This window comes from Archocentrus centrarchus, chromosome 23 (genome assembly GCF_007364275.1).
Source record: "Archocentrus centrarchus isolate MPI-CPG fArcCen1 chromosome 23, fArcCen1, whole genome shotgun sequence".
Taxonomy (NCBI): Eukaryota; Metazoa; Chordata; class Actinopteri; order Cichliformes; family Cichlidae; genus Archocentrus; species Archocentrus centrarchus.
The window spans coordinates 14,342,231-14,366,340 of NC_044368.1; the positions used below are offsets into that span (position 1 = coordinate 14,342,231).

The 24,110-nt window shown below is 40.2% G+C and overlaps 2 protein-coding genes across 2 annotated transcripts in view; one reads left to right on the top strand and one right to left on the bottom strand.

The window, feature by feature from the left end:
* Positions 1–23,467, bottom strand: part of ccdc146 (coiled-coil domain containing 146) — a 51,476-nt gene extending 28,009 nt beyond the window's left edge. Inside the window, 5 exon segments of the mRNA XM_030720244.1 lie at positions 1,431–1,646; positions 3,542–3,578; positions 3,581–3,623; positions 22,668–22,849; positions 23,361–23,467. Of these exon segments, the coding sequence (XP_030576104.1) occupies positions 1,431–1,646; positions 3,542–3,578; positions 3,581–3,623; positions 22,668–22,820 (449 nt within the window). The 5' untranslated portion in view covers positions 22,821–22,849; positions 23,361–23,467.
* On the top strand, positions 9,700–21,984 carry fgl2a (fibrinogen-like 2a). The gene is made up of 5 exons (XM_030720243.1): positions 9,700–10,499; positions 11,138–11,342; positions 17,189–17,408; positions 20,090–20,260; positions 20,365–21,984. The coding sequence occupies exons 1-5, from the start codon at positions 9,915–9,917 to the stop codon at positions 20,678–20,680; spliced, it is 1,497 nt and encodes a 498-aa protein (XP_030576103.1). The 5' UTR covers positions 9,700–9,914; the 3' UTR covers positions 20,681–21,984.
* Positions 23,468–24,110: the final 643 nt, after the last annotated feature.

Genomic DNA, 24,110 nt, shown 5'->3' on the forward strand with positions numbered 1-24,110 from the left:
CTGTAGAGTGGTGAGTTTATGTGCAGTGAGTGGTTTCATACTGCCGGGGCAATCAGAGTCAATGCAGTGCAGGAGAAATAAGAGCAATGATTGCGTAAATTAGATTTATTAGCAAAATCAAAACAGACCTTTTAATCTTTTTCTGACCTTTGGCTGCATTTTATTTGTGTCTCTGCAGAGTTGTTTCTAAATAAAATGTTACCAGAATATGTGAATGGTTTGGTGCCAAAAGCTGACCAGGGAGGCTGCTATAAATCTGACTGCCAGTTATAAACAGCTTCTACCACCCACAGTTATTTCTTAAAACTTAGACCTCTTTAGACTCTTCAGAAAACTTAAAATATTTGAAATCAGTCATCTTCATCCTGCACTGCAGATTTAGTTTTTCATTGTTTTTTAGTTATTTGAATTTCACATACTTTTCAGATGCCCTTTTCAGTTTTGCATCATGTGGAATGCTCTATCCGAGCATTTCTCAGTGACGTTGTTTTCAAGGGTTACTATGCAAAATGTTTGGGAACCACTGGTGTGAGTTATCACGTTGCTTAGCAATGTTCCTCTAACTTCCCTTTGACACTTGAAAAAGTTGAGTTTGTGTACAGAGGAAGGGGAGATACTCAAGTGAGTCTGGTATTTTCCATTTCTATGGGTGTGTTTGACCTTTTGGACGAGCAGAGTTGAGTGAGTCGTGGGGAGGAAAGCCTGCCATCAGAAACCAGCAGAGTGAGAGTAAAATTGGTTGCAATAAGGAAAGAGACTCATGGGTGTGAAAGAAAAGTATAAGAGAAGAGGAACAGAAAGTTTGAGGCTGTCGTAAAATATAAAAAGCAACAAAAAACTAACTGTACAGGGCTCAGACGAGTAACAATATTACGTCCAGACTAAACACAAATCCACTTGAGGCAGGTATTTGTATCACTAATTGTGTACATCAAGTTGTCTCCACGTCATAACACTGAGGAATGAAATAGAAATTATGTAAATGCAATGACATTCGGTCCTGAAGTATTGTTTTTATTTCGATTAGTGTGGAAATGTGCTGTTGCACAAGCGCAGCACAAACACAACTTTTGATTTGAGTGTGTTCGTGTCTTCTACTCTTTCACCTTCTACAGTAAATTCAATAAAAAGATGCTGCCTCATGAAGTGTTTGGTCCCCAGTTACCATATTCTGTATGCTTCTCTGGGTGTGGGTGCGCGTGCACACAACGTCTGTCTTCACCACTGCACGCTCATGTGAAAGTGCAGTGGTGAAGACTTTCTTCCTTTCAGTGTGTCACCATTTTGTGTGTGTGTGTGTGTGTGCATGAGTAACTTTCTGTTTTATTTGATTCATTTGGCATTTGATTCAATACCTGATTGAAAGTTTAATGTGTAGCCTCGGTGACTGTCGTAACAGTGTGTGTAAATAAATCTATATATACACTGACCACTTTAGCTCATGCTGTGCCTTGTATTCTCGCTCCTCAGCAGCTTTCAGTTCATTGTATGCTTGGAGGAGCTGTTGCCTCAGTTCATTGACCTCACTTCCCGGCTCCTCAAAGGTGCTCTTCTCCTCTGTACTCTCCACCTCCACCTGAAGCCTCTTCAGCTCAGCCCGACACCTCTTTGCCTCTTCTAAAAGGTGGATCTCAGAATCCTGGGCACTGTTGGATGAAAGAGCAATTTAAGTGTGTGGTACTCACTATAAATACATGCAGATTATTACATGTACTTAAGACTGGTCAAATCTGTAGAAGTTTGACAACACGTATGGACTACAGCTCAATTTTTAGTTTTATTTTGCCATTAAACAGTATTAGTTCAGTTTAATATCACATTTTACCCACGAGGACATGCCAAGTTTTCTGCTTTCAAAAAATTATGTAGTTAATAATGCAGTTTGTTTTAAGTTAGTTAAATCCACATAAATCCTTCTAAATCTATAGTGCATTCACAGTGCAGTGGTTCATATAATAAGCAAAATAGCTTAGGTTCAGTTCTAGGAAGAGATGCAAATCCCTTTCGGGGTTGCACCAGGAAGGGTACCTGGTTTAAAAAGTCTGATGGTTGTACATGCTGTACAACCAGCTGTGGTTACCCCTTGTGAATAAAGGAGCTTTAAATCCATATAAACCTAAGTGAGTCCTATCAGCCTAAGCAGAGAAGCCCAGCCCTCTCTTTCCACAGCCACCTCCTCCAGCTTATCCAGGGGAACACCAAGGTGTTCCCAAGCCAGCCGAGAGATATATTCTCTTCAGGGTGTCTTGGGTCTGCCCCGAGGCCTCCTCCTGGATGGACATGGCTGGAACACCTCACCCAAGAGGCACCCAGGAGGCATCCTGGTCAAATGCCCGAACCATCTCAACTCGCTCCTTTTGATGTGAAGGAGTAGCAGCTCTACTTTGAGGCCCTCCAGAATATGACTGCACTCTTCACCCTACCTCTAAGGGAGAGGCCAGCCACCCTTCAGAAGAAGCTCATTTCCGCCTCTTGTATCCACAATCTCATTTTTTTCTGACACTACCTGAAGCTCGTGACCCTAGGTCAGGGTAGGGATGTAAATTGACGGGTAAATCGACAGCTCCACTTTCACGCTCAGCTTTCTCTTCACGACCCCAGTCTGTCTGTCATCTTCTGCTCCCATCTCCCTTCAGTTGTGAACTAGACCCCGAGTTACTTAAACTCCTCTACTTGGGGCAGCAACTCGTCCCTGACCCGGCATAAACGGCATTATCAGTACACCTCATACACAATCAGTCAGCACAGTGGTGGAAAGGTGATGATTTGAGGTTGTTTTGCAGCCACAGGGCCTGGGCACCTTGTACTCATTGAGTCGACCATGAACTCCTCTGTATACTAAAGTGTTCTGCAGTCAATGTGAGTCCATTCACCTGGGTCATGCAACAGAACAATGATCAGAAGCACAGCAGCAAATTTACGACAGAATAACTGAAAAAGAAAAGAATCAAGGTGCCTGCAATGGAGTCAGAGTCCAGACCTCAACCTGATTGAATGCTGTGGTGGGACCTTGAGAGAGCTGTGCATAAATCATTGCCCACAAACCTCAATGAACTGAAGCAACATTGTAGAGAAGAGTGAGCCAGAATTCCTCCACAGCGATGTGAGAGACTGATACAGAAAATGATTGCTTAAGCAGTCAGTTTCCTTTTTTTTCACAATAAAATATTTAAAATGATTTTGTAGAAACTGCTGTTTTCACAGATTAATCAGAATCGGTTTAAATGAGGATCCAATAAAGATCCAAAGAAGTATGTCTTGTAGATTTCCTTCCTTCATTGCCAAGTGTCTCAGTGTTTGCAATGTTTATACTGTCGTATACTTCCTCACCTGCATTCTCCACTCTCTATAAACACAAACAAAGCTGCTCTTCTCTTCTGAAGCTACAGCCATGTGTTTTAAAGGGTACGTACACAAGGAAGCATAATTGGCTCTGACAAGGAGCTGGTTTTTGCTCAAGGAGACATCCTGCAGTCAAAAAGTGATTCAAAAGTAGAACACAAAAGCTTGTTTTATCAAGAAAAAAGATTAACAAACATACCTCTTTAAGGTATCATGGAGGAGCTTGTAGCTGGATTCAGTTTGGCAGCTTTGATCTGGCTGATCTTGCCCAATGCCAACAACTAAAAAACACAGAAAAAGAATATAAAAATAATAATAATATGATCATGAATAAAGAATGAGGGAAGATATTGGAAATACCAAAAAGACTGTTTGCACTGAACTTTCATTATTAATCTCAGGTCTGACCCAGAGATGCCTGTTCCAAAGTAAAATATTCATAAAATATCACCAATCTGCAGAAAACTCTTGTCCCCATCTATTGAATACCCCAAAAAGGCAAACCGCTAGGAATCTTATGACCAGTAAGCAGTTTTGTGTAACATTATTTTGTGACAAATTAAGTTCCAGAAGTTGAAAGCTAATCAATAGTGTAGCTTCAATATCAAAATAGTCAGAACCATACCAAAAAAATGCTTTTTTCTGTGCTGCAGTATGCAAAAAGAAAAGAAAAGAAAAAAAAGCCTGCTTTAATTATTATTGTAGGAATATTTTTTTTTATATCTGTCTGGAGTACACAAATACATAATGAGATCAACCACAACAAGGCACAACCTCCTGATACCTGTAAAAAGGATTTATCCCAAGTTGGGGTGAATAAACCTTTATCGCTACAGCAGATATCTCAAAATCAGAACATCTTATCGAGATCAGCTGGAAAAAACAAACATCAACTATCTCCATTCTCAAAAGAACAAGTGCTTTCATTGAAAATGGCCCATATATAATGATAACTACAAGCAATTGAACACAATCAAACCCTAAATGATTAAAAAGAAAGTTTAAGATAAAAAAAAAAAAAGGATACACAGCAGTGAACTTTGGAAACCAGAAAAACAAAACACAACACAGACAAAGATATCAGGTCAAGAGCACCGCAAAAGGGAAATAATCTGCAAGAGTTGTGAAATTTCTCTCCCCTCAAAGGGTGTGTGTGTGTGTGTGTAACCGTGATAGAAACAGAGGACAGGTGTTGTTCCACGCTTATCTTTAGAGCCAGGTTGGTAGAGAGGAGGGAGTAATGAGGAATAGCCTTGTCTGTATCAAAGAGCTGCAGAACTGAGGATATCTCAGGTCGGACTGTGTAGCAAGAATCTAACGGCAATGAACACACACAAACGTTCTGATTATATATACGCGCACGTGGGCCGATATCCCACCCCGACTACAAACATTAGGGATAGGGCGATTATGTTTTCAGATTCATCCTATTATATTGTTTATCTGGCTATTGTCAAAGTGCTCAAAAGTACAGCACCACGTTCAAGGGCTGAAAGGACCAAGATATGAATGTTGTGGGTGATTAGATTAGGACTCTGGTTAATATGATTTATTACAATGTTATTTTTTTTTTCAGTTCAGTCCCAAGGTCACATCGCTATAAGAAAAACTGTGACTAGTGGATCATCCTAAATTACATCTTTAACTGCTCCTTATTATGACTTGATTGTGAAATTGAAACTAATTTACTTAAAAAAAGAAAGAATCTGATGCTAAATTATCCACAGCCATTTGTGTTGTCAGCGGCACAGATGACACCAGTGATGGAACAAACATCCTGGCTGTACACTGGGCATTTATCTGAGAGAAGCAGCCTGAAGCGGTTTCAGGCAGACTCTCTAATTCTGGTGCCAAGACTTATCTTGAGCAGTGGAGGGTACTGGAAGCTTTTATGTGGTGGGCGCATGAGGCTCACATGTGGCAAAGCATCTCTGAAGTGAGGTGGAGACAATTACTGGAAGATATTCACTCAGGCATGTGGACGCACATCCAGTACCTGTCCGTCTTCATCCACATCCGCACACACAAGCAAGCATGTGATCTGTACTGCAGAACAGCAGTAAAACCTTCCAGGAATATGAGTGTGTAGCGCAGCAGGTATGCAGGGAGTGTAACAAAAGACATTGGGGCTTTTATACTCTGCACCTCAGGGAAAAAAATGATGACAATCGCTACGAGGCACAGCCACGCATTCCACTGTATGATCTCTCGCTCTCTATTTCTACTATTACCTCCTCATAGTGACTGTCTTGAATTAGAGTGAGCTGTGGCCAAGGTGGATCTCTTGTCAGGAGAAGTTTGTTCCAGTAATATTTTCTCTCGAGTGTCAGGACTTTTTTTTTTTTTAGTATAGTCCTTGGGGTTATAGATCTTGTACAGCACTTTGGTCAACGTCGTTGTTTTAAATGTGCTTATAAATAAACTGACTTGACTTGACTTAAAATTCTTCTGTAGATGAATTCACTTACTGAAACTGTGTCACTTCTGTAGAAATATGACATGTAATGAGGCACAACTTCCTCAGAATGAGTACGAAAAAAACAATTGCATATCTCGTGGCTATGAATCACACAATAAATTGAAACCATAGTTATGCCCCATAAGCAATAATCAGTGCCAAGATCATGAACCCAATAAAGATTATAAGAAGCCTCCAAGTAGGGAAACATCTGGCCTGTAGTCCCTACGGAGTTCATTCTAATAGCTTTCATTGCTTAATAATTTCTATAAGATGCTCCAGAAGGGAGGCGCATGTATGAATAATGTTTGTGATGAAGTGTGACTGCAATATCAATTATGACTATCTGAAAACCACAAAAAATAACCACAACATCACTTTCTCTTTACATGCAAAAACAACTGTATTGTTCATCTGCTTATTAAAAAAAAGTATCTATTTGATTTGATACATATTTAAATAAATTATGTAGAACCATTCATAAATCCATTACTGGTGACTTCACAGCAGGTAAAATGTTGAAACACGTATACTTTTTCTGCTCTTCAGCAGCTGGAGCCTCAGCATTGTGAGGGTGTGACTACAATTTGGTTTGATTCATTCTTTACCCATCCCTATACATTTACTGTAATAGAATGCAAAGTAACCAGCCACTGTTTTAAAGGAAATTAATTTCCCATTAATTTTCTCTATTGATACTTCAGAATCCTTACAGAAGGAGTTACTGACTTGATCCAGTACTTGTTCCTGAGTGTGGCTATTGTTGTCACAGTGTCTGAAGTTTTGTGGTCACAAATGTTCACCTGATGTTCACAGTTTTAAACATTCCGTGGTACAGTGACCTCCACCAATCAGAAACATCGCTGTTTCAATTAATAGTGTAGATAGAATAGCTCTTTTCCCGCAACATTGCAAATGCTTTTTTTTAATGTCATACAAATTGTGGTTTCTATATGCGCACATACCGTCGTTTTTACAACGTTGTAGCTCGTAGTAAGGCTGATTTGGATGGTTACAACATTGCTTCTGGAAACTCACAGTTGTGCTCTGTAGTTCAGCTCAATAGCCTGGTTTTCTCCCTGTGATCTCTTCTAACAAAGAGCAGGAAGCATGGGGAAAAATACTGAAAAGGCAATATCTTTATCGGCTTCCTCTGGCAATGCATTACTGCTATACTGCCAGTTATATACCAGTTATCATAGCTAAAAAAACAATTGGCGCATTAACTGAATGATTGTGATAATATACCTACAAATATGTATCTAAAATATATAAATATGTAATAAATGATATCTCAATATTTTTAGCTGAATGGCGATATATGATAAATATCTCGATATTTTTTCTTCCCAAAAGGTATAAACAAAAGGCACTTCTGAGTCAAAGCTACATGTCCCACACAGGCACTTTTATTAACATTCAGCTGTAGATGTACATGACAAATTGCTCACAAATAAACTATTGGCATATTTAAATAATAATGCTCCTCAAATAAATGAATGCTTTTTTCCTCCATAACCAAAGACTCACGGCTGTGCTATTAAAATGGAAAAGATAGAGAGCAAAAATAGCAAAAGGCTGACTTTAAAAGCCAGTCTGCAGTGAAGTAGACTTCACCAAAGTGCTTCCTCCTGTGTGTACTCCTGTACATGAAGTACTCTGTGCAAATAACAAAACATGTAAACAGACTGAATGAACAAAATTCCATCCTCAGTCCTTCAGCAGGATTATAGCCAGCTCAGTAAATCCATAGACATATGCGCCGACTTATCACAGCAACGGGCACACCCGCTCAATGAGGCATCTACGTATCGGCCGGCTGCATCACAAACACATAAAAAAGACCCACTTCCACTATTAGGGCCATGTGACTTATGGTACAACCCAATGGATGGAACTTACAGAATGGAACTTACGGTACAACCCCTCTTGCCTGCAGCCAAGGACTCTTGGGGGTCCGGGCGATGCCAAAGCATACATATGCAGTATGAAGGCTGTATGTACACAAACGACAGTGGAGGATTTCAGGTTTCCAAAGCTCTACAAAAGTCACAGACGCCACCGGGAAAAAAGTCGCTAAATTTGTTGCTAGTCGCTTTTTTGGAAAAAAAAAAGTCGCTGGGGGTGTCTGAAAGCCACTAAATCAGCGGCAAAGTCGCTAAGTTGGCAACACTGCATGGCTGCCTCCTGCATGATGTACGGGTGAAGCGGTGAGGGAGAGAGGCGGGGCAGTGTGAAGTTGTACTGAGATAAACCGAGAGAGGAGAAAGGTGAACTGGTGGATCTACAAGTATGATTGTAACACGACATTGACTATATCGATATAAACAATACTGTCTCATCTTATATCGCGTATGAAAATATATCAATATTCTTAAAAACTCGATATATCGCCCAGCCCTAGACTGTTTCCAATTGTATGGAATATTGCAGAATCACTGTATCGTGACACGGTCGTTATCGTAGGGACGCATTACGATAGGAATGTATCTAAAGTTATTCTGTGATTATCACCCGTAAAGGAGGCAAGTTCAAGTGTTATAGGAGAACATAAAATTCTGTTCAGTAGGTTTAAGCCTTGCAAATTCCTGATTCTCTATTTATAACATTTCTTCTTCCATTTCCCTTCATTAAAAACACTAGACCTTATTCCTGATGAATCATAAAGAGGGTCGAATAAAGAGCAGCTTCAGTTAATAATATTCAAACTGACTGGAAGTGAGGCGAGCCACTTTGGGAAAAAAATCTGTTTTGTTCCAAGTGAAATGTTGCATGTGTAACCTGCCTGCTGTTAATTAAAAAGTGTTTTTCATTACCATATTTCTCCATGCAAGAGAGGAAGACATCAACATTCAGTCCAAACTTTTTTGACATAACACATTAAAGCATCGTGTCAGGAATCCCTCCAGACTCTTATTCACTTCACTGAACATTTAGCAACTGAACACTAATAAAAATGTACCCTGTAGAAAGGCAGAAATAGAGAGACTACAGGGGAAATGAAAAAACAAGTTTAAATGAGGATATAAACAATGAATTTTAGTAAAAAACCTGTAAACATACTTTGATTTTTTTTTTCCCAAGGAGAATCCAAAGGGCACCTTTAATATACAATTATAGAAATACTCTGGTGCCATCTGAACATATCTGAACTGAAGTAGTTTTTTCATGTTAATGTAGGTTTGCACTATGCAGCTGTATTATAGCGAAACACAATTAAATCTAATCACGACAGTACACACTCAATATTCATAAAATTTCAGCATTCAGGCGAAACTCATTTTATAAAGTCTCTAATGAATGTTGTGCGTAATTTGCAAGATCCTGAGCAGGCTCCGGAAATGCGGAATAGATTGCCAGTTTGAACGAACTGAAACAACATTTTCTCTGTTGCTGCAGGCTAAACTATAGATTTACGGTAATTGGGCCCACCCAGAGCTTAATTTAGAGACTTGAGACCTGTGGACGTGATAAAGTGTTTTTAAAAAAGGCTTGGAATCTGAATCGACTCATCGAGCGGTCTTTAAATGTTGGGGACATTAAAAACTATGAAACAACACAGTTCTTGTGCACTGAGTCATTTTGGTTTTCAGGGAAATGAGCTCATTTGAGAGTAAGGCAGGTTGGCAACATGCACGGACTGCAGGCAAAGGACCCTGCCTCTTTCTCTGTCTACCAACCACCACCACCATACCCATAATCACTACATTTTTTTTTTTATAATGCTGTGATATGGTGCTTTGCATTACGCAATAGTGCTGCCCCTCCCATCCTCTGAAACTCAGCACATTCCCTCTCTCCCATCCCTCTCACTGCCTCTCTCTCTCTCTCTCCCTGCCTCCCTCCCTCACTTGTCCTGATTTTAATGACACAGCTATCTGAGGCAGCGGCAGTTCCCCTGCGCTCTTTCCCTCCTGCAGACTGCACTCATACACACACACACACACACACACTCTTACACCAATAAGATACTGGACACACATCCACACACTTACACAGAAAACCTGCAGGCACAGACAAACACTACTATATGCTTTTACACTCCAAGTTCACATCAGAGGCAGTTACAGACACTTTCTCTTTACACACACTTATTTAAAAATCTCACAGAAGAATGAGGACAACTGTGCTTTGCGTTTGTGCTAGTCTCCTGCTTACAGCCACCTTTTTACTGCGAACCAGCCAGGCAGCAGAGTTCCCTGTTAACTCTCACCAGCGATGGGACTCTAGAGGATCCTACCATTTGGGATTTGACTCCGGTACCCCCACCTCTTGCCCCATGAAACTTAGACCTTCGGGCCAGTGTGGGAGCTCCGGGGCAGAGGAGGGGGAGGACTGCCCTTACCAGCTCACTCTGCCTCCCTTCACCATCCAGCTGCCCAAGCAGTTCAGGCTGCTGGAGAAGGTGATGAAGGAGCTGCAGAGCCTGAAGGAGGTGGTGAACAAGCTGAAAAGCGGATGCCAGGAGTGCCGTGGAGCACGGGGCAATGGAGCTTTTGGACATCAGCAAGCAGACCAGGTCCCGGTTCAAAGGGATAGTGGGGAAGAAGTGACAAGGCAGGAGGTGCAAGGTGGATCCAGCCAAGAGGAGAGGGGAGATGGGCTGATTCCTGGAGCTACTGTGGACGGTACAGGACTGGGACAGGGTTCAGTTTTTGGGAAAGCTCCTTCAAGCCCAAGCACTATGCAGGAGATGCAGGTAAGAGGCAAAGTGGTTGGTTCAGTTCAAATGTTTCATGATTAAAATAAAGTGTTCATTTTTTCAACTTGATCTAAAACAGGGTAGAAAACAGTTTGGGCATAGTTCAATCCAGTGTACATTTTCTACAGTGTTTGTAGAGCACAGAGGGCTGTACATTATGTGAAATAGTGGCACTGCACCATTTTCTCTGTTTCCATCAAAACCCTGCAAATTGTCAGAAAGCCAAATTCAAGTTCATGTTAAGGTGTCAGGGACACTGATCGACACTGATATGAAACATGCTTTATGCTTCCAGTCAAATGCACCTGGCTGGAATGCAAACTCACTAGATGTTAAAAGGCATGTAAAGTCCAACCTGGCGCCACTCTGCCAGGGACAGTTTCTGGTACAATACACAAGGTGGGAAATCAGAGTTAGACACCAGCACAGTGACAGTAAATTTCTCCTGTCTGATAAGCTTATTGACTCTCACAGCCACTTTGGCAGACAGCCAGTCGTCGCACAGACTTTGTTTCCATTCTAAAATTCAAATTGGCTGGTAAAACAATGAATGAGGCTGGTGACTTCAGTAATCCACCTGCTTTGTAGTCTGTGCCAAAAATAATTTCCTTCACGCTTGCTTTGGCCTTTATCAGGTGAAGCTGAATAGGATGTCAACCAGCCTGCGGAATGCCAGGAACCAGATCTCATCTCTGCAGGGCCGTCTAGAGGGGCTCAACCTCCTTAACATGGAGAATGTGCAGGCTATAGTGGACAGACGGGTGGAGAACATCACTGGAGTGGTCAACAAGCTCAGCTCTACCTGTACCACCGAATGTCCAGCAGTGAACAGCCCACAGTGTAAGCTTGCTTTTATTAAGATAATTAACAAAACATTTGCCACACTGTTACTTATTAATCCGCTTATCCTTTGGTCCTGTTACTTTTACTCTGATCTTCTGATCTGCCCTCTCCATCTTCCCAGAAACAAGGGCTTTCAGTTAAAAGAGAATGTGCTTTCTGTTATGTTTTATTCTGTTATATCTTTGTCATTTCATAGCTGTGTCTCCTCTTTTTTCTACTCTTCTGATCTTCTCATGCATTTTTGTAATGCAATCCTTCTGAGCACGATCAAGAGTTCACTTCTCTATTTTCATTTCCAAAAAAAAAAAAAAAAATCACCATAAATGTTGTTATTGTATTGAAACCCTTACAGCCATATAACTGTTATAGTTTGAAGTTGCAGTGAGATGGATTTTCTGGCATAGCCTGTATCCAATCATTCCTAAGTGGACATCATAATCAACTTCAAAAATAATCAGAGTCTGGGTATTTACTTTCACCCAACAAGACCTTTCTTCCTGGGAAATGAAAAGTGAAATCTTCTAGGTTGCCAATGTCCTTGTCAACTGCAGACACTGGTCTGCTGCAACATGTCTTCTCCATTACCAATATGAAGAATATTATATATTTAGGTGCAGTCTAGATTTGAGAAATGGAGTTTTCCATCATCTTAATGCATACCAAAAGGTTACTGTATTCATTACATTACTGTAGTGGAGGGGTTGGTTCAGTGTACCCGAAGCACAAATGGACAGAGTGAAATAGCTTTAAGTTGAGTACACACTGTACTGGAGTGAAGCAATAGAAGTTGGTTCAAAGTGAAAATTCACTTTACCTCTTACATAACTCACCAAAGTGACCCTTCACTACTCTCCATACGGAGAAACTCAAAAAGGGAAGACAGAAAAAGACCCACACTTGAAACTAGGAATGCACACATTCTGGGCCGTCACAGATCAACACCGAAAGTCTTACAGCAATTCATCACACTGTTTTTGAACAATTAGCCAACATGAAATTGTTTTGAGAAAAACTGATGAATATTGCTGCTGACACTGGTAGATGCTATTTAACTTGGAGATATTAGCCAACAAGCCAACATTGGCTGATATTAATATTTGCCAGATTAATCAGTGCTTCCCCACTTGGAAGTTTTATGACCATTTAAACGAGCTTGGGATATTTTACCTAGAAACAGTAAGGTTTGCAGACTAGCTAAGCATGACAAACACCCCACTTTACATTGAGGTAAAAGCTCTTCTGGGTGAGAGCACAGTAGAACTGCAGGGCACTTTTCAGTCAGAAAGTGAACACTATCCAGTACTTCACATATGAATGTGACACTATATTAGGGCTTTTATGTGGAAAACAGATGTGAGCTTATTTCTAAGCAGATTAGCTGGAACAGTGGTGTGAAGGGAATCCCACCCCTTTCTCTTCTGTTTGCTTCTCCAACTTGCCTCTTTCTCCTTCAAACTTGTTCAAGTCCAACAAATTTTTTCCTCCCTTATGTGTTTATCTTGAAAGCATCTACTGTACACCCCTCTCCTCAATTCTCCTCTATGTCAATTTTTTTTTTTTTTATATTGCCTTAACTCTTACTGTCTCACTCTCCCTTTTCTTTCCCAGTCCCTTCCCTCTGCCTCCCCCCTACCTCCTCTGGAGGTCATGCTCTTGAATGCTCATTACTGCATAAAAAAGACAAGCTCTCATTATCTCTTACCAATACCACAAGTAATAATGAAGGCGGCTTTCCTGACACTACAGCAGTCACGGATGGCACCCAGGGTCAGTAGCACTTGTCTCTGTACATCAATCTGCTTTGTTCAGGTCAAGAACTGGCTAAGTATTCAGTTTCAAGTTAGGAGTCTGTGCCTAATGGTGTCTGAATTGCATCCAAATGTAGCAGAAAGGAAACAGCTGTTGTTACTGAGGAAAGTGACTAATCTGTTGTGATAGGGTGTTTCACAACATCAGGGTAAATGATGCTGTAATTGGTGTTTCACTTAAATTAGATAGCTTAATTAAAATTACTCAAAAACTGCCAAACTTACATCTTTTAGAATTGTCTGAAAACCTTAATAGTTCCATGATAGTACCAGATGCTGATTTTATTCTTCCACTAGCTCTTAACAGGCAAAGTAAAATGGACTTTCACTGAGAATCCTTTTCTGGTTATTTATCACAAAAATAAACAGTCCATTATTTAGTGAAGCAAACTGGTACCACAATATCTGAATAAACAATCTAGAATTTAAACTAAAGCAAGTAGACCTAAGGCATTTCAGGTAACTTAAAGATAGCTGTAGGACTTTTATACAAACTATAATGACATTTTTTTAAAATATCAACTTTACAAGGACCATAACCATTATTTAACCCAATGTAGAACTGCAATTTCCCCATTAAGAGGGAGGAACAGTACATTTGTCAAGATGCTTTTATCACTCAAAGTCCTCTAAGCATTCATTTTCACTCATTTTGCCAATTACAGTCCCACTTTTGCAGCCAGCACTGATAGAAGTTCATGTCACTGTTCAGCTACATTAACTCAATCATATAAAATGAGAGTGAATGTGCAATCCTCTGTCAAGAACTACTGGTTGAGAAATGTGGAAACAGGGAACTTCATAAAGGAAGCATGCTTTATTTTTGAAGAGTTTTTTTCCATCAAAACTGTAGTAGTATCAGCAGTAGGATTCTATCAGTTTCAGTACACACTTCCTCATTTGTCACAAGGCATAATTCTTGATAACAACTGTCTTCCTTTCATGAGAATCACTTGTGTGGTCTGAAGTCAAACAGGCAAAGCCTCAAGAGTCAAGTCAGTCTGTCAAGATGTCATCTATAAAAAGCATGTCAGTCAATATGCCATATGGGACTCATCAGCCTAAGTCAGTTGACTTGTCAGTCAAACATGTCAGTAAAAAAGACAAAGCTCTGGTAAAATTATTTGAACCTTCCCTTCAGAACAACATACCAGTCATCTTCTTGTGCTTTGTCTGGTTTCACACTGCTGTGGGATGTTGGGAAAATCATGATGTGGGCTAAAATTGCTCCTTTGTTCAGGTTATGGGACCTTTATTGTCATCGTTACAATAGTACCTTGTGTAGCAGTCATGGTTTTACCTCACGCTGTTCCTCTGCTGTCCACAAACAACAACTCATACATGTGTACTTCCCCTAGTGGACTTCGCCCTTTGAATGTAAACATGCATTGTTTCAGAGCATTTTTGGAAATGACTGATACCACTTTCCTTCTGAAGACAGACCAATTAGCCATTAATTTGCCTCAACAGTCACATAGACAGCCCATCAGCCCAATGTTTTTTAGGAACCAGTAAGTGGCTGATATTAGAGTTATTTAGGTCAGGCACGTTGCCAGCGGTACTGAGATGGAGATGGCTCTTTCTCTGTCTCGGGACACTGACTGCCCAGTCAGATAGATGGGGGACAAATACAGAAGAAGATGTGAAGTGGTGACACTGCAGTCATGCTAAAAGTGAGTGCGACACTGAAAGAATTTACGGGTCAATACTTTTGTTGCCAAATGCCGACCGAGCTGTTAAGGTGACAAGGATACATTTCAGCTTCACGATCAACTCCCATATGGAGTGATTTACCATCTGCAGCTATTTTCCACTTGAAGTATTCAAGTATAATGCTGTCAGAAAAAGTAGCTTACTGAGTAAGTAAAATAATGAATGGGGCTGTTACTTTGTGCTCCGTCTACTAGTCTAATCCAACAACCCACAGCAATGTGTATTTTTCCTTCTACAAACACTATTCAGTCACTATACTAGGGTTTAATCCCGGGATCCGGGATTCCCGGGAAATGCGATCAGAACCATTTCCCGTTTCCCGGGAAACGTTAGACGGGAAACCGGGAAAAAAGTCGTGCGCGTCGATTTGACTTTCAGAAAGAAAAGAAAGCTTCAGAATGTTAAATTTAAGGAAATATTGAGAGAAGGGTTCGTTTAATGCGAAAAGCATTACTCTTCATTTCAGGCACGTTCAGCCTCCGTTTAAGGCTTCAGCCTTCATCTCAAGCGTTTTAATAGAGGTATTACACAGTTGTGGTTTTTTCCTCTTTAATTTGTTGAAATCGTAGGCAATGTGTTTACCCTAAGGTATTTTGTATTATATAATTTTATATTATTATATATTGTTATATTGCATTATATAGCCTATAAAATACGCCTGCCCTGAACAATAAAGAAATATCTGTTTAACTTCGAGTGTTTCTTTTCCTCGTTTGCAGCCGCTTACTAACAATCATGAATTAGGATACGGGCCTAATGTGTGAAGAAATTATCATGAAATAGATTGCTTTAACATATTTCGCTTTTAAAATGGAGTTGAGTAAAATGTATATTTTTTAGGCTATAAGGATTGGCCAGTTTTTCAAAAGACGATTCACAGCGAACCTACTTTAACCCTCAGACACGGTGTTATAAATTTGCTGTTGCCAGAATGGCAATGACCAAGTCGTAGTGCATTACTCAAGGCCCTGTGTTATGCCATATTATAGTGTAGTACGGTAGTTAACTTTTCAATGACTATTACAGCGTTCCACTGGTGGAGATATAGTGCAACAGATGTCGCCACGACAGCGTGGCTGAGCCATTATCAATGCTGTGGAGATGAACCGTATTGTTTTGCACCAGCAGTTGTAAAATAGCTTGGTATAATTCCATGTACAATGGAGGAATATTCGAATTATATTTGTTAAGGGAGTGTTGAGGAACGATACAACACCGCATAGCTCGAGCACTCGAATCTCGAGATGTAGGTTTTATTGCGTTAATCAAGCCAACGTTGCCCCCTACTGGGCATAACAGGACATAGCTGGAAAGCTACCTCTACAATATCACAATAGGTTATGGCCGACACAGGCTACAGAAGGCCTAATTAAAATAAAAAAATAAATAATCTTTTTCCCGGGATTCCCGGGAAATGGCTCGTCATTTCCCGGGATTTGATTCATGTCATTTTCGGGAAAAATATTAAACCCTACACTATACCTGTTCCCCTCCCTTTACCTGTAATAATAGTGCTGGGTATGGGTACCCTCTAATCTAGCATCATTATAATCTACTGCACCTCTAGAGAAATTTAACAGTATGAGAACAATGCATCATCAATGGAGTGCATCTAATACGCAGAAGGGGTCCACGTGCTGCTTGCTCAGTGTCAGGACAATTTAGACCCAAGGTGCAGCGTGCAGGGAGGGGGTATGCCTCTCTAATCCAGTTTTACACTTTCCCACGTTTTGACAAGACTGTTCCATTCACTTCCCAAATGCTAACTGACAGTGGCCTTTGGACCTTGGGTTTGGATTGATTCTGTGGCCTGCAGTGCGCCACAAGGGACAGGAGCAGGAGGTAGAAGAATAAGAAGCCAGGTACAAAAAAAAAATGCTTGTGGTGTAGCACATGGGAAGATTAGTGGAATTCATCGGCAGTAACTGTTGCCCAATGATTCTGAATACTATACTTCAGATATGCGTGGATTTCTTTTATGAAACAACTATTTTTAAGATCAGCTTGCTTAAATTTCATCTTACACACAAGAAATGGTTATGCTTAGTCGTGGAAAGATGTCTGGTAGCCAAAAAGAATGTGGTGAATTGTTTTGTGTTTGAATGCATTCCTCTGAAATTAAAGCAGGAATGAGAACTTGTACACTGGATTTCCTGCTAACCTCTCATTTCTTTTCTCCAGTCTTCCTCACCCTCAGGGTCTGTTTCTATTACTGTCTCAGGGAGCAATGCCAGACCAAAGCGAAAATATTACTGAATATAATCTAGTACCGTCTGCTTAAAACTGCTCTCTCTTCTTCCTTTCTTACTGGCACCCAGGCAGCCATCTTAGCCCCTCGGGACTGTTCAGAGTACAATGTGCTGGAAGTGAGGAAGAATGGTGTATATCGTGTGATCCCAGACGCCCGCAATGGGACGTTTGAGGTATTCTGTGACATGGAGTCCTTCGGAGGTGGCTGGACTGTGATACAGCAACGGCTCAATGGGTCCATCAGCTTCAATCGCACATGGGCCGAGTATAAGAAAGGCTTTGGGAACCTCAGGTTAGTGATTTTCTTTACCTCCCTCCCAGAAATGGGAATTCCTCTGATGATTTAGCCCCTAGAAGATTCAGCCAATGGCTTCCGCTATCAGGATATTGGATAACTTATAAGCTGGCAAAGCCCTCCCGGAGTCCCTAATACAAAGCATGTTTAGCATACCCAGTATATCTTTTCCTTATCTGGCTTCACTTACCCAAATGTCAGCAATCAATCCCACAAAGGTGGTTATCAACTAGATGAGTCAGCCCAGAGTTTCCCAATCCAGCTACGAGAGCATTCACTTGAGAGGGGTGGCACTGGCAGCACATAAGCAGAAACACAGACAGGTCGACTGGTAGCAGAGTGACTGATTTTACAAAGTATGAAGCAGAAAGGTATTGTAGCTCTATCACAAGACATGCTGTTACAGTATTTCATTAAATTAATGTTTGCACTACAGTGTTTGCCTTATTCTTTCACCTGCAGCCCCAGCAGTATGAGAGTCTTGCTCTGTGATCATATATTAAGGCTTACAGAACAATAAAATTGTTTCAAAATGGACTGCAGTGAACAGGAAAAAAGAAAAAAAAAGACAAAGCAAGAAGGTTGCTTCTAAGAATCTATATTTATTACTGAGGCTCATCGGGGAAAGAAAACGATCAGAGATGCTTCTAAAAAACTTTTAGGCCCTGTTACTTTCTGTGCACAAAGGTCCAAGGGATCTTCCAGGAATGGAGATGCTATTTTCTGGAGATCTGATTGGTCAGCAGGTGGTGATTTCATACCCGCTGATCTCTTATCTCGATCATAACCTGCTCAGAAACAGGTTAGATCTGCAGCATGTTACCATGGCAAACTGCCTATGTAATACTGACAACACAGGGTTAAACCTCAAGTTAAGCCCTAAAACTGCTTTGTAGTTCAAACCTCTGTCCAGTTACTGTTTACAGTCTGACTCTGAATGCATATAAACCTTTTTTAAAAAGCCAATAAAAAGCTTAATCTATAGTGGATGGTGCCCATATGTAAAAATAACAAGCTGCCAGAAGCAACAGACCCCAAAAAATTGCATCCTCTTTGGAAAGACGCCCTTAGAATAACAAAATGTATCACACATCATGTGTCTCAGTGAAGCCTCAAGCCAGTGAGAGCAAGGCTCTTTGTTCACAGAAAAGCTTCAAAGTTTACACTGCCAGGTTGCAACCAAAGCCCTTACATAATGTTTCTAGTTGCAAATGCAACATCTGACTCAGAAAACTGCAGCCACCTGCAGCCACCAACATGCATTGCTTTAAGTCCAGCCTGCATCATGTTAAATCAGTGCTGCACACACCGCACTGACTTAAGTCAAAGCCACCTATTTTCTGATCCTCATGATACTAGAACCTACCACCTGCTTTATCGTTTTAAAGAAGACACAATAACAAAGAGTTCAGCTTTTTTCTCTTACTTGTGGTAAACAGTTTATCTGAACTGTAGTCACCACTGCCCTTTCATCAGTAAATCAGCATTAATTTAATGTAATTTGGTACAGAACAGTTTTACCCCTCCTCCCACACCTTGAGAGTGCCTAATCCCTCGGTGCTTAGAGGAGCTAATGATGCACACCTGTTCTCTATATTGCTGTTTGTTCAACACCTGTTTTCATTATCCCTGATTGATTATCATGCATAAAACTAAGGGCTTGCCCACAACTACATGCGCACTAAAGGATTAAAAAAAAAAAAAGGAGGGGGGGGCCAAACCTTTTTCTGTGTGTTGTGGTCTTTTGTCCACATGAAAACACAGCGAGGTTGCAATTTTGTAGTGCTGTCTGAGTGTACAGGAAGCATTGATATACCCTGTATAGTGTATTCAAAGTATCCTATAAGGCCTCACTGACAGTAGTGGAAAAACCAAGCGTCATGAAGTGTGTTGATGTAAAACAGACAGACTAATGATGCTAAATGAACTGTTAGAAAGTATTTGTATTCATTAACTTGACAAATCACACTCTGTTTAATGCACTTACCAGAAATATGCATGTTATTCGTCACTTATCGGATGTTGATCTATTCTTTCTAATTGTGTAACAGAACTAATGTAATTATTAAAAAGACAGAGAAAATGAGTCGAATATTATCCGAAAGCACGACTTAGTTCTCTCTATCACACTCCCTGTATGGGGAGTAGAGTGTAGTGAATGATTAGGGATACAAAAACAACATTTTTGGTTCATGACATCAGGCCAACATGGCTTTATGGCTTTGAGGTTAGGGTAATACTGCCTGTTGGTTTGGCAGCTCTTAAATCTCATTCATTTTGTTTTTGTCTTTTCATGTGAACTTTTTTTATTTAGGAAAGGAAGGAAGACAAGCTATATTTTATAAAAAGAAGACCCATGTACATATGGACTAGGCCTTAGGGAAACATAGATGACCACGGCAGATCTGACCCTGTTCAACAGATCATAAACTTGCAGATTTGAACTAATTAACCTTCTTGACAACCATGCCTGGAGATCCAGACCTCCCACTAAAAGAATGTCTTCTCTGTCACACTACTCTCCCCATGCATTTCCTTTCCTACTTCCCCGTATTGGAGAATATCTGCATTTTGTTTGAAAAAACATTATTAAAATTCTAACCCAGTATATGAGCTTTATATCACTTCATTTTGTTCTCTTCTCTCCCCCGGTCCCTCTACCATCTTCTATCCTGCAGAGGTGAGTTCTGGCTGGGCAATGACCATATCCATTTGCTGACAAAAGCAAAAGATATGATTCTGCGTATTGAGCTAGAGGACTTTGAGGGTGTCCGGGAGTATGCAAAGTATGACGAGTTCTATGTGGCCAATGAGTTCCTACGCTACCGGCTGTCTGTCAGTGGATACAGGTACAGCGCTCATTTCTGTACATGTAATTTCTCTAAATCTCATGTGCTGCTAGTACATCTTAAACTGGAACAGCACACCTGATATATCAATATCTCAATTACAGTGGGACAGCTGGGAATGCCCTCAGTTTCAACAAACACTTCAACCATGACCAAAAGTTCTTCTCTACACCCGACCGCGACAACGACATGTACCCCTCTGGAAACTGCGGCGCCTACTACAGCTCCGGCTGGTGGTTCGACGCTTGCATGTCAGCCAACCTCAACGGGAAGTACTATCACAAGAGGTACAAGGGAGTCAGGAACGGGATCTTCTGGGGAACGTGGCACAACATGTCGACAGAGTACTACCCCACCAACTACAGGCAGGCCTTCAAAACTGTCAAAATGATGATACGGCCCAAGAACTATGCTCCTTAAGAGGACAGGTAAATATTTGTGAATACAGTCACGCAGACGAAGACGAAGAAAAATGGAAGAACAAGTACATAAGGACTCATACACACATACACTCATGAGTAGTCATGCATTTGAACACATTTACACATGCGTACTGATAAGACTGTAGGCAGTTTGGATGCATTAATAATAACAATAATTGTGAAAAATTTAAGTGTGCTGTTACTTTTCCACTCTACTGAGTGTGGCCTTCAAAACGTTGGATTAAAATGATGATAATAAAGGACAATGGACTATGAATGAAGATGGACTAATAAAAAAAAACTCTCATGTAGAGTAGGCTAGCCTCCTACGTGGGCCATAACATTATACGGAGGGTTACCAGAGGAAATTTTTCTCTGGTCTTTGACATTTTTTTTCTCTTTCTCTCCTGCTGCCTCCTGCTATAAACCCGGCCGAGAAACACAGCACAGCACATACGAGTAGTAAAAACTAATGAGCTATCACTTTCTCTGCTGTAAATGATTTTATAATTAACAGCAGCCACCCAAGTGAGGTATACGAGAGCTGATGATACAGTTTTGAGTGGGTCCGATAATCATTATGAAAGACTTCAAGCTGGAGAGTCAAACTGTTAGAAAAATGATACGCAGTAATAAATGTATAGCTTTACATGCCCTTCTCTAGCATTTATCTCACTGCTCTGGGGCAGTTTGCTGATTTATCATTATCCTATACCACAGAAGACAGCCCAGTATAAATATGCAGCATCCAATAAATTTCTATTGAGTCATATATGTGTGTACATTCTGCATTATTGATGTTTTACTAAATTCTTCTTGAGAGCAGCCACGAAGCAGGACATTGCTGTGAGGAAAAACTGTTTTTCCAACCTTTATCTCTGAGTGCACTGAATTACTGCACCGTTCTCTATGCCATAATCTGTAAAATTCTCCTCTTGTACAATACTGCTATCTAATGTTAGGAAACTGTATAGCACCATTTGTTCCATTTTATACACACTGAACGGGAAGGACTGGGGAAAGAAATGCTTCACTATAAGGATGTGTACAGTATTTATTTTACTTTGTGAGATATGATAGCTTTTATATAATACTACAGTCATGCAGTACAGAGTCTAATGATTGTTGATATTTGAGCAATGGCAAAGACTGGGCATATTTGTGACCATTTATAGTAAATATTTGCATAATTGGAATTCTTTGTTTGTCATATTGATCTTTTCTATCATTCACATTCAACTGTCATCCCAAAAGTTATGCACTTTTTATATTGGAAAAAAAAAATAAAGTTAATATTCCATGGCTGTGTTGTAGATTTCACTGTTTGGTGGTTTAAAAACATTTTCATGCCTGCTAAACTTTAAAAGCATTTTGTGTACTGGAAACACCTTTCAATGAATGTATACAAAAATGTATACAAGCTTCGCATGAGTGTCTTTGAAAGTGTCTGCCGTCTAGTGTCCGAGGCTGAAGGCCTGTAAAAATGCAGGGTGAGGTGCTGCATGCCCATAATAAATCGGTTTACGAGGTGTTGATCCAATAAAGCCACTAAATAAAAGGCAGATTTCGTATCAGCTTCGCAGAAGACAATAAAAGTGTGGGACTGTGACTTTAATGTCTGTTTACTGTCTGTGATGATCAAGTTAATAAAAAAGTGCTGTGCTGATTCACAGGATGACTTCAAGTCCTAAGTATTCACTTTGTTTACATGTAATGTTTATGGCAACACTGTTAGGCACAAAATCCAAGTGCAATACCTGGATATCAATAATTAAGCTACAAATGAAATGATGAAATAATGTTCCTGAACATTAGCCTTGTGCAAATGCACACATTATTTTTATATAACTGCCTGCTCTTTTGAAAGCAATATTTTCTTGTGAGAGTTAATGCTGTCACTTCAGTTATCAAATAGGATGTGTATCTTTCTTTAAAACACTCCAAAAATGCCATTCACAAAATGATAACAACATAACAATGCTTACCTCATCTAAACACTGGAAAGCAGGACTAGCAGAGACATCAGTGCAGGCAGAAGGCTGCTCTTCTGGGAGTGAAACTTCGGGTGCAATGGCCACTAGAGGGCTGTCCTCCTCCATTCCCTTTTCCTCTTCCTGGTCTTCCGTGCAATGACGCATATATTCTGTCTGGTCCTCAGACAGATTCACTAATGATTGGATCAAAACATAAAAAAAAAGGACTTAAGGCAGACGAAAAATAAACAAACAATAACAACAACAAGCTATGTGGGATAGGAATCCCAAAATATGTAAGCCACCAAAGGGCTTACACTTAAGGGCCTTTCCTGCATATGCAGAGTACACAGAATTAGTATCAATTAAATTGTATAAAAAAAGGTGCTTTTATTGTAAAGGATTTAAGGCGGAAGAATATTCCTATCAGAAATCAAACTCAAGAAATATTTTGTAAATATAAATCCCACAAAGACATTTTGAGGCATTTCCCAAAAATATATGGAGATTTTATCTATTTATATTAGTAAGCGTCACACAGAAAGCGCATTTTCTCGAAAAAAAGACAACAGACCAAATTAACCCGTTTATCGTCGTTAACAATTGCTGATAATGGACCAATTGCCCCTAAAGACAACAACCACAACACAAAAAATGGCTCAAATTTGCCACACAGAGCTGAGAAATCTCCAGATGTATTCGTACAGTTTGGCGAGCGTCTTCAACCTGCTAAAGACGGCGCGTGGTGTCCACTTGAAGCACAAAGAAAAGCTACTTAGTAGCCACTTTCCTCTCTGTAGCTGGTTACGTTTCGGTGAACAAGGAAACAGACATTCCTCACTGTTGAGTATCTTGAGTCGTCGCAAGGCTCTGTAAGAATTCGGTCCCTTTAATCCCTCCTTCGAAACGAGAAAATTATGAAAATAATTTTACAGCAAATCTCAGTAAAACCCAATCACAGACTTTCCACTCTCTTAGCGTGTTGTGGTTACCATAACAACGACGTCATACGTCCCCATTAATGTAAGAAGAAATCATTTAATATTGACCTTTGTTGAAAATAATGTAATAATATGCATAATATGCAGGCTAAAGTTTTTTTGGGTTTTTTTTTGCTATCTACTTTTTCTGTTTTACTAATATAAACAAATCTTAAAGGACTTCATTCAATCAAGGATCCAACAAGCTAATTTTTACATTTGCAGTGACTGTCCAGCACATGGCGCTAAACTACCATCTGCTAATCAACTTTAGGTTTATCTCACAGCGCATAATCAACATGTGTCATGAATTGGCCCCATGTAAGACATCAGTGGCCAACTGGCTGGACACCCTGAACGGGTGAGTGTTGAAAACATTAAAATGAAATCCAGGGTGAAAGATAGTGATGATTTAACACCACTGTTCTCCTGTTACTTTCTTTCCCACAGTGGGCTGTGGGAGGTGGCATGACCC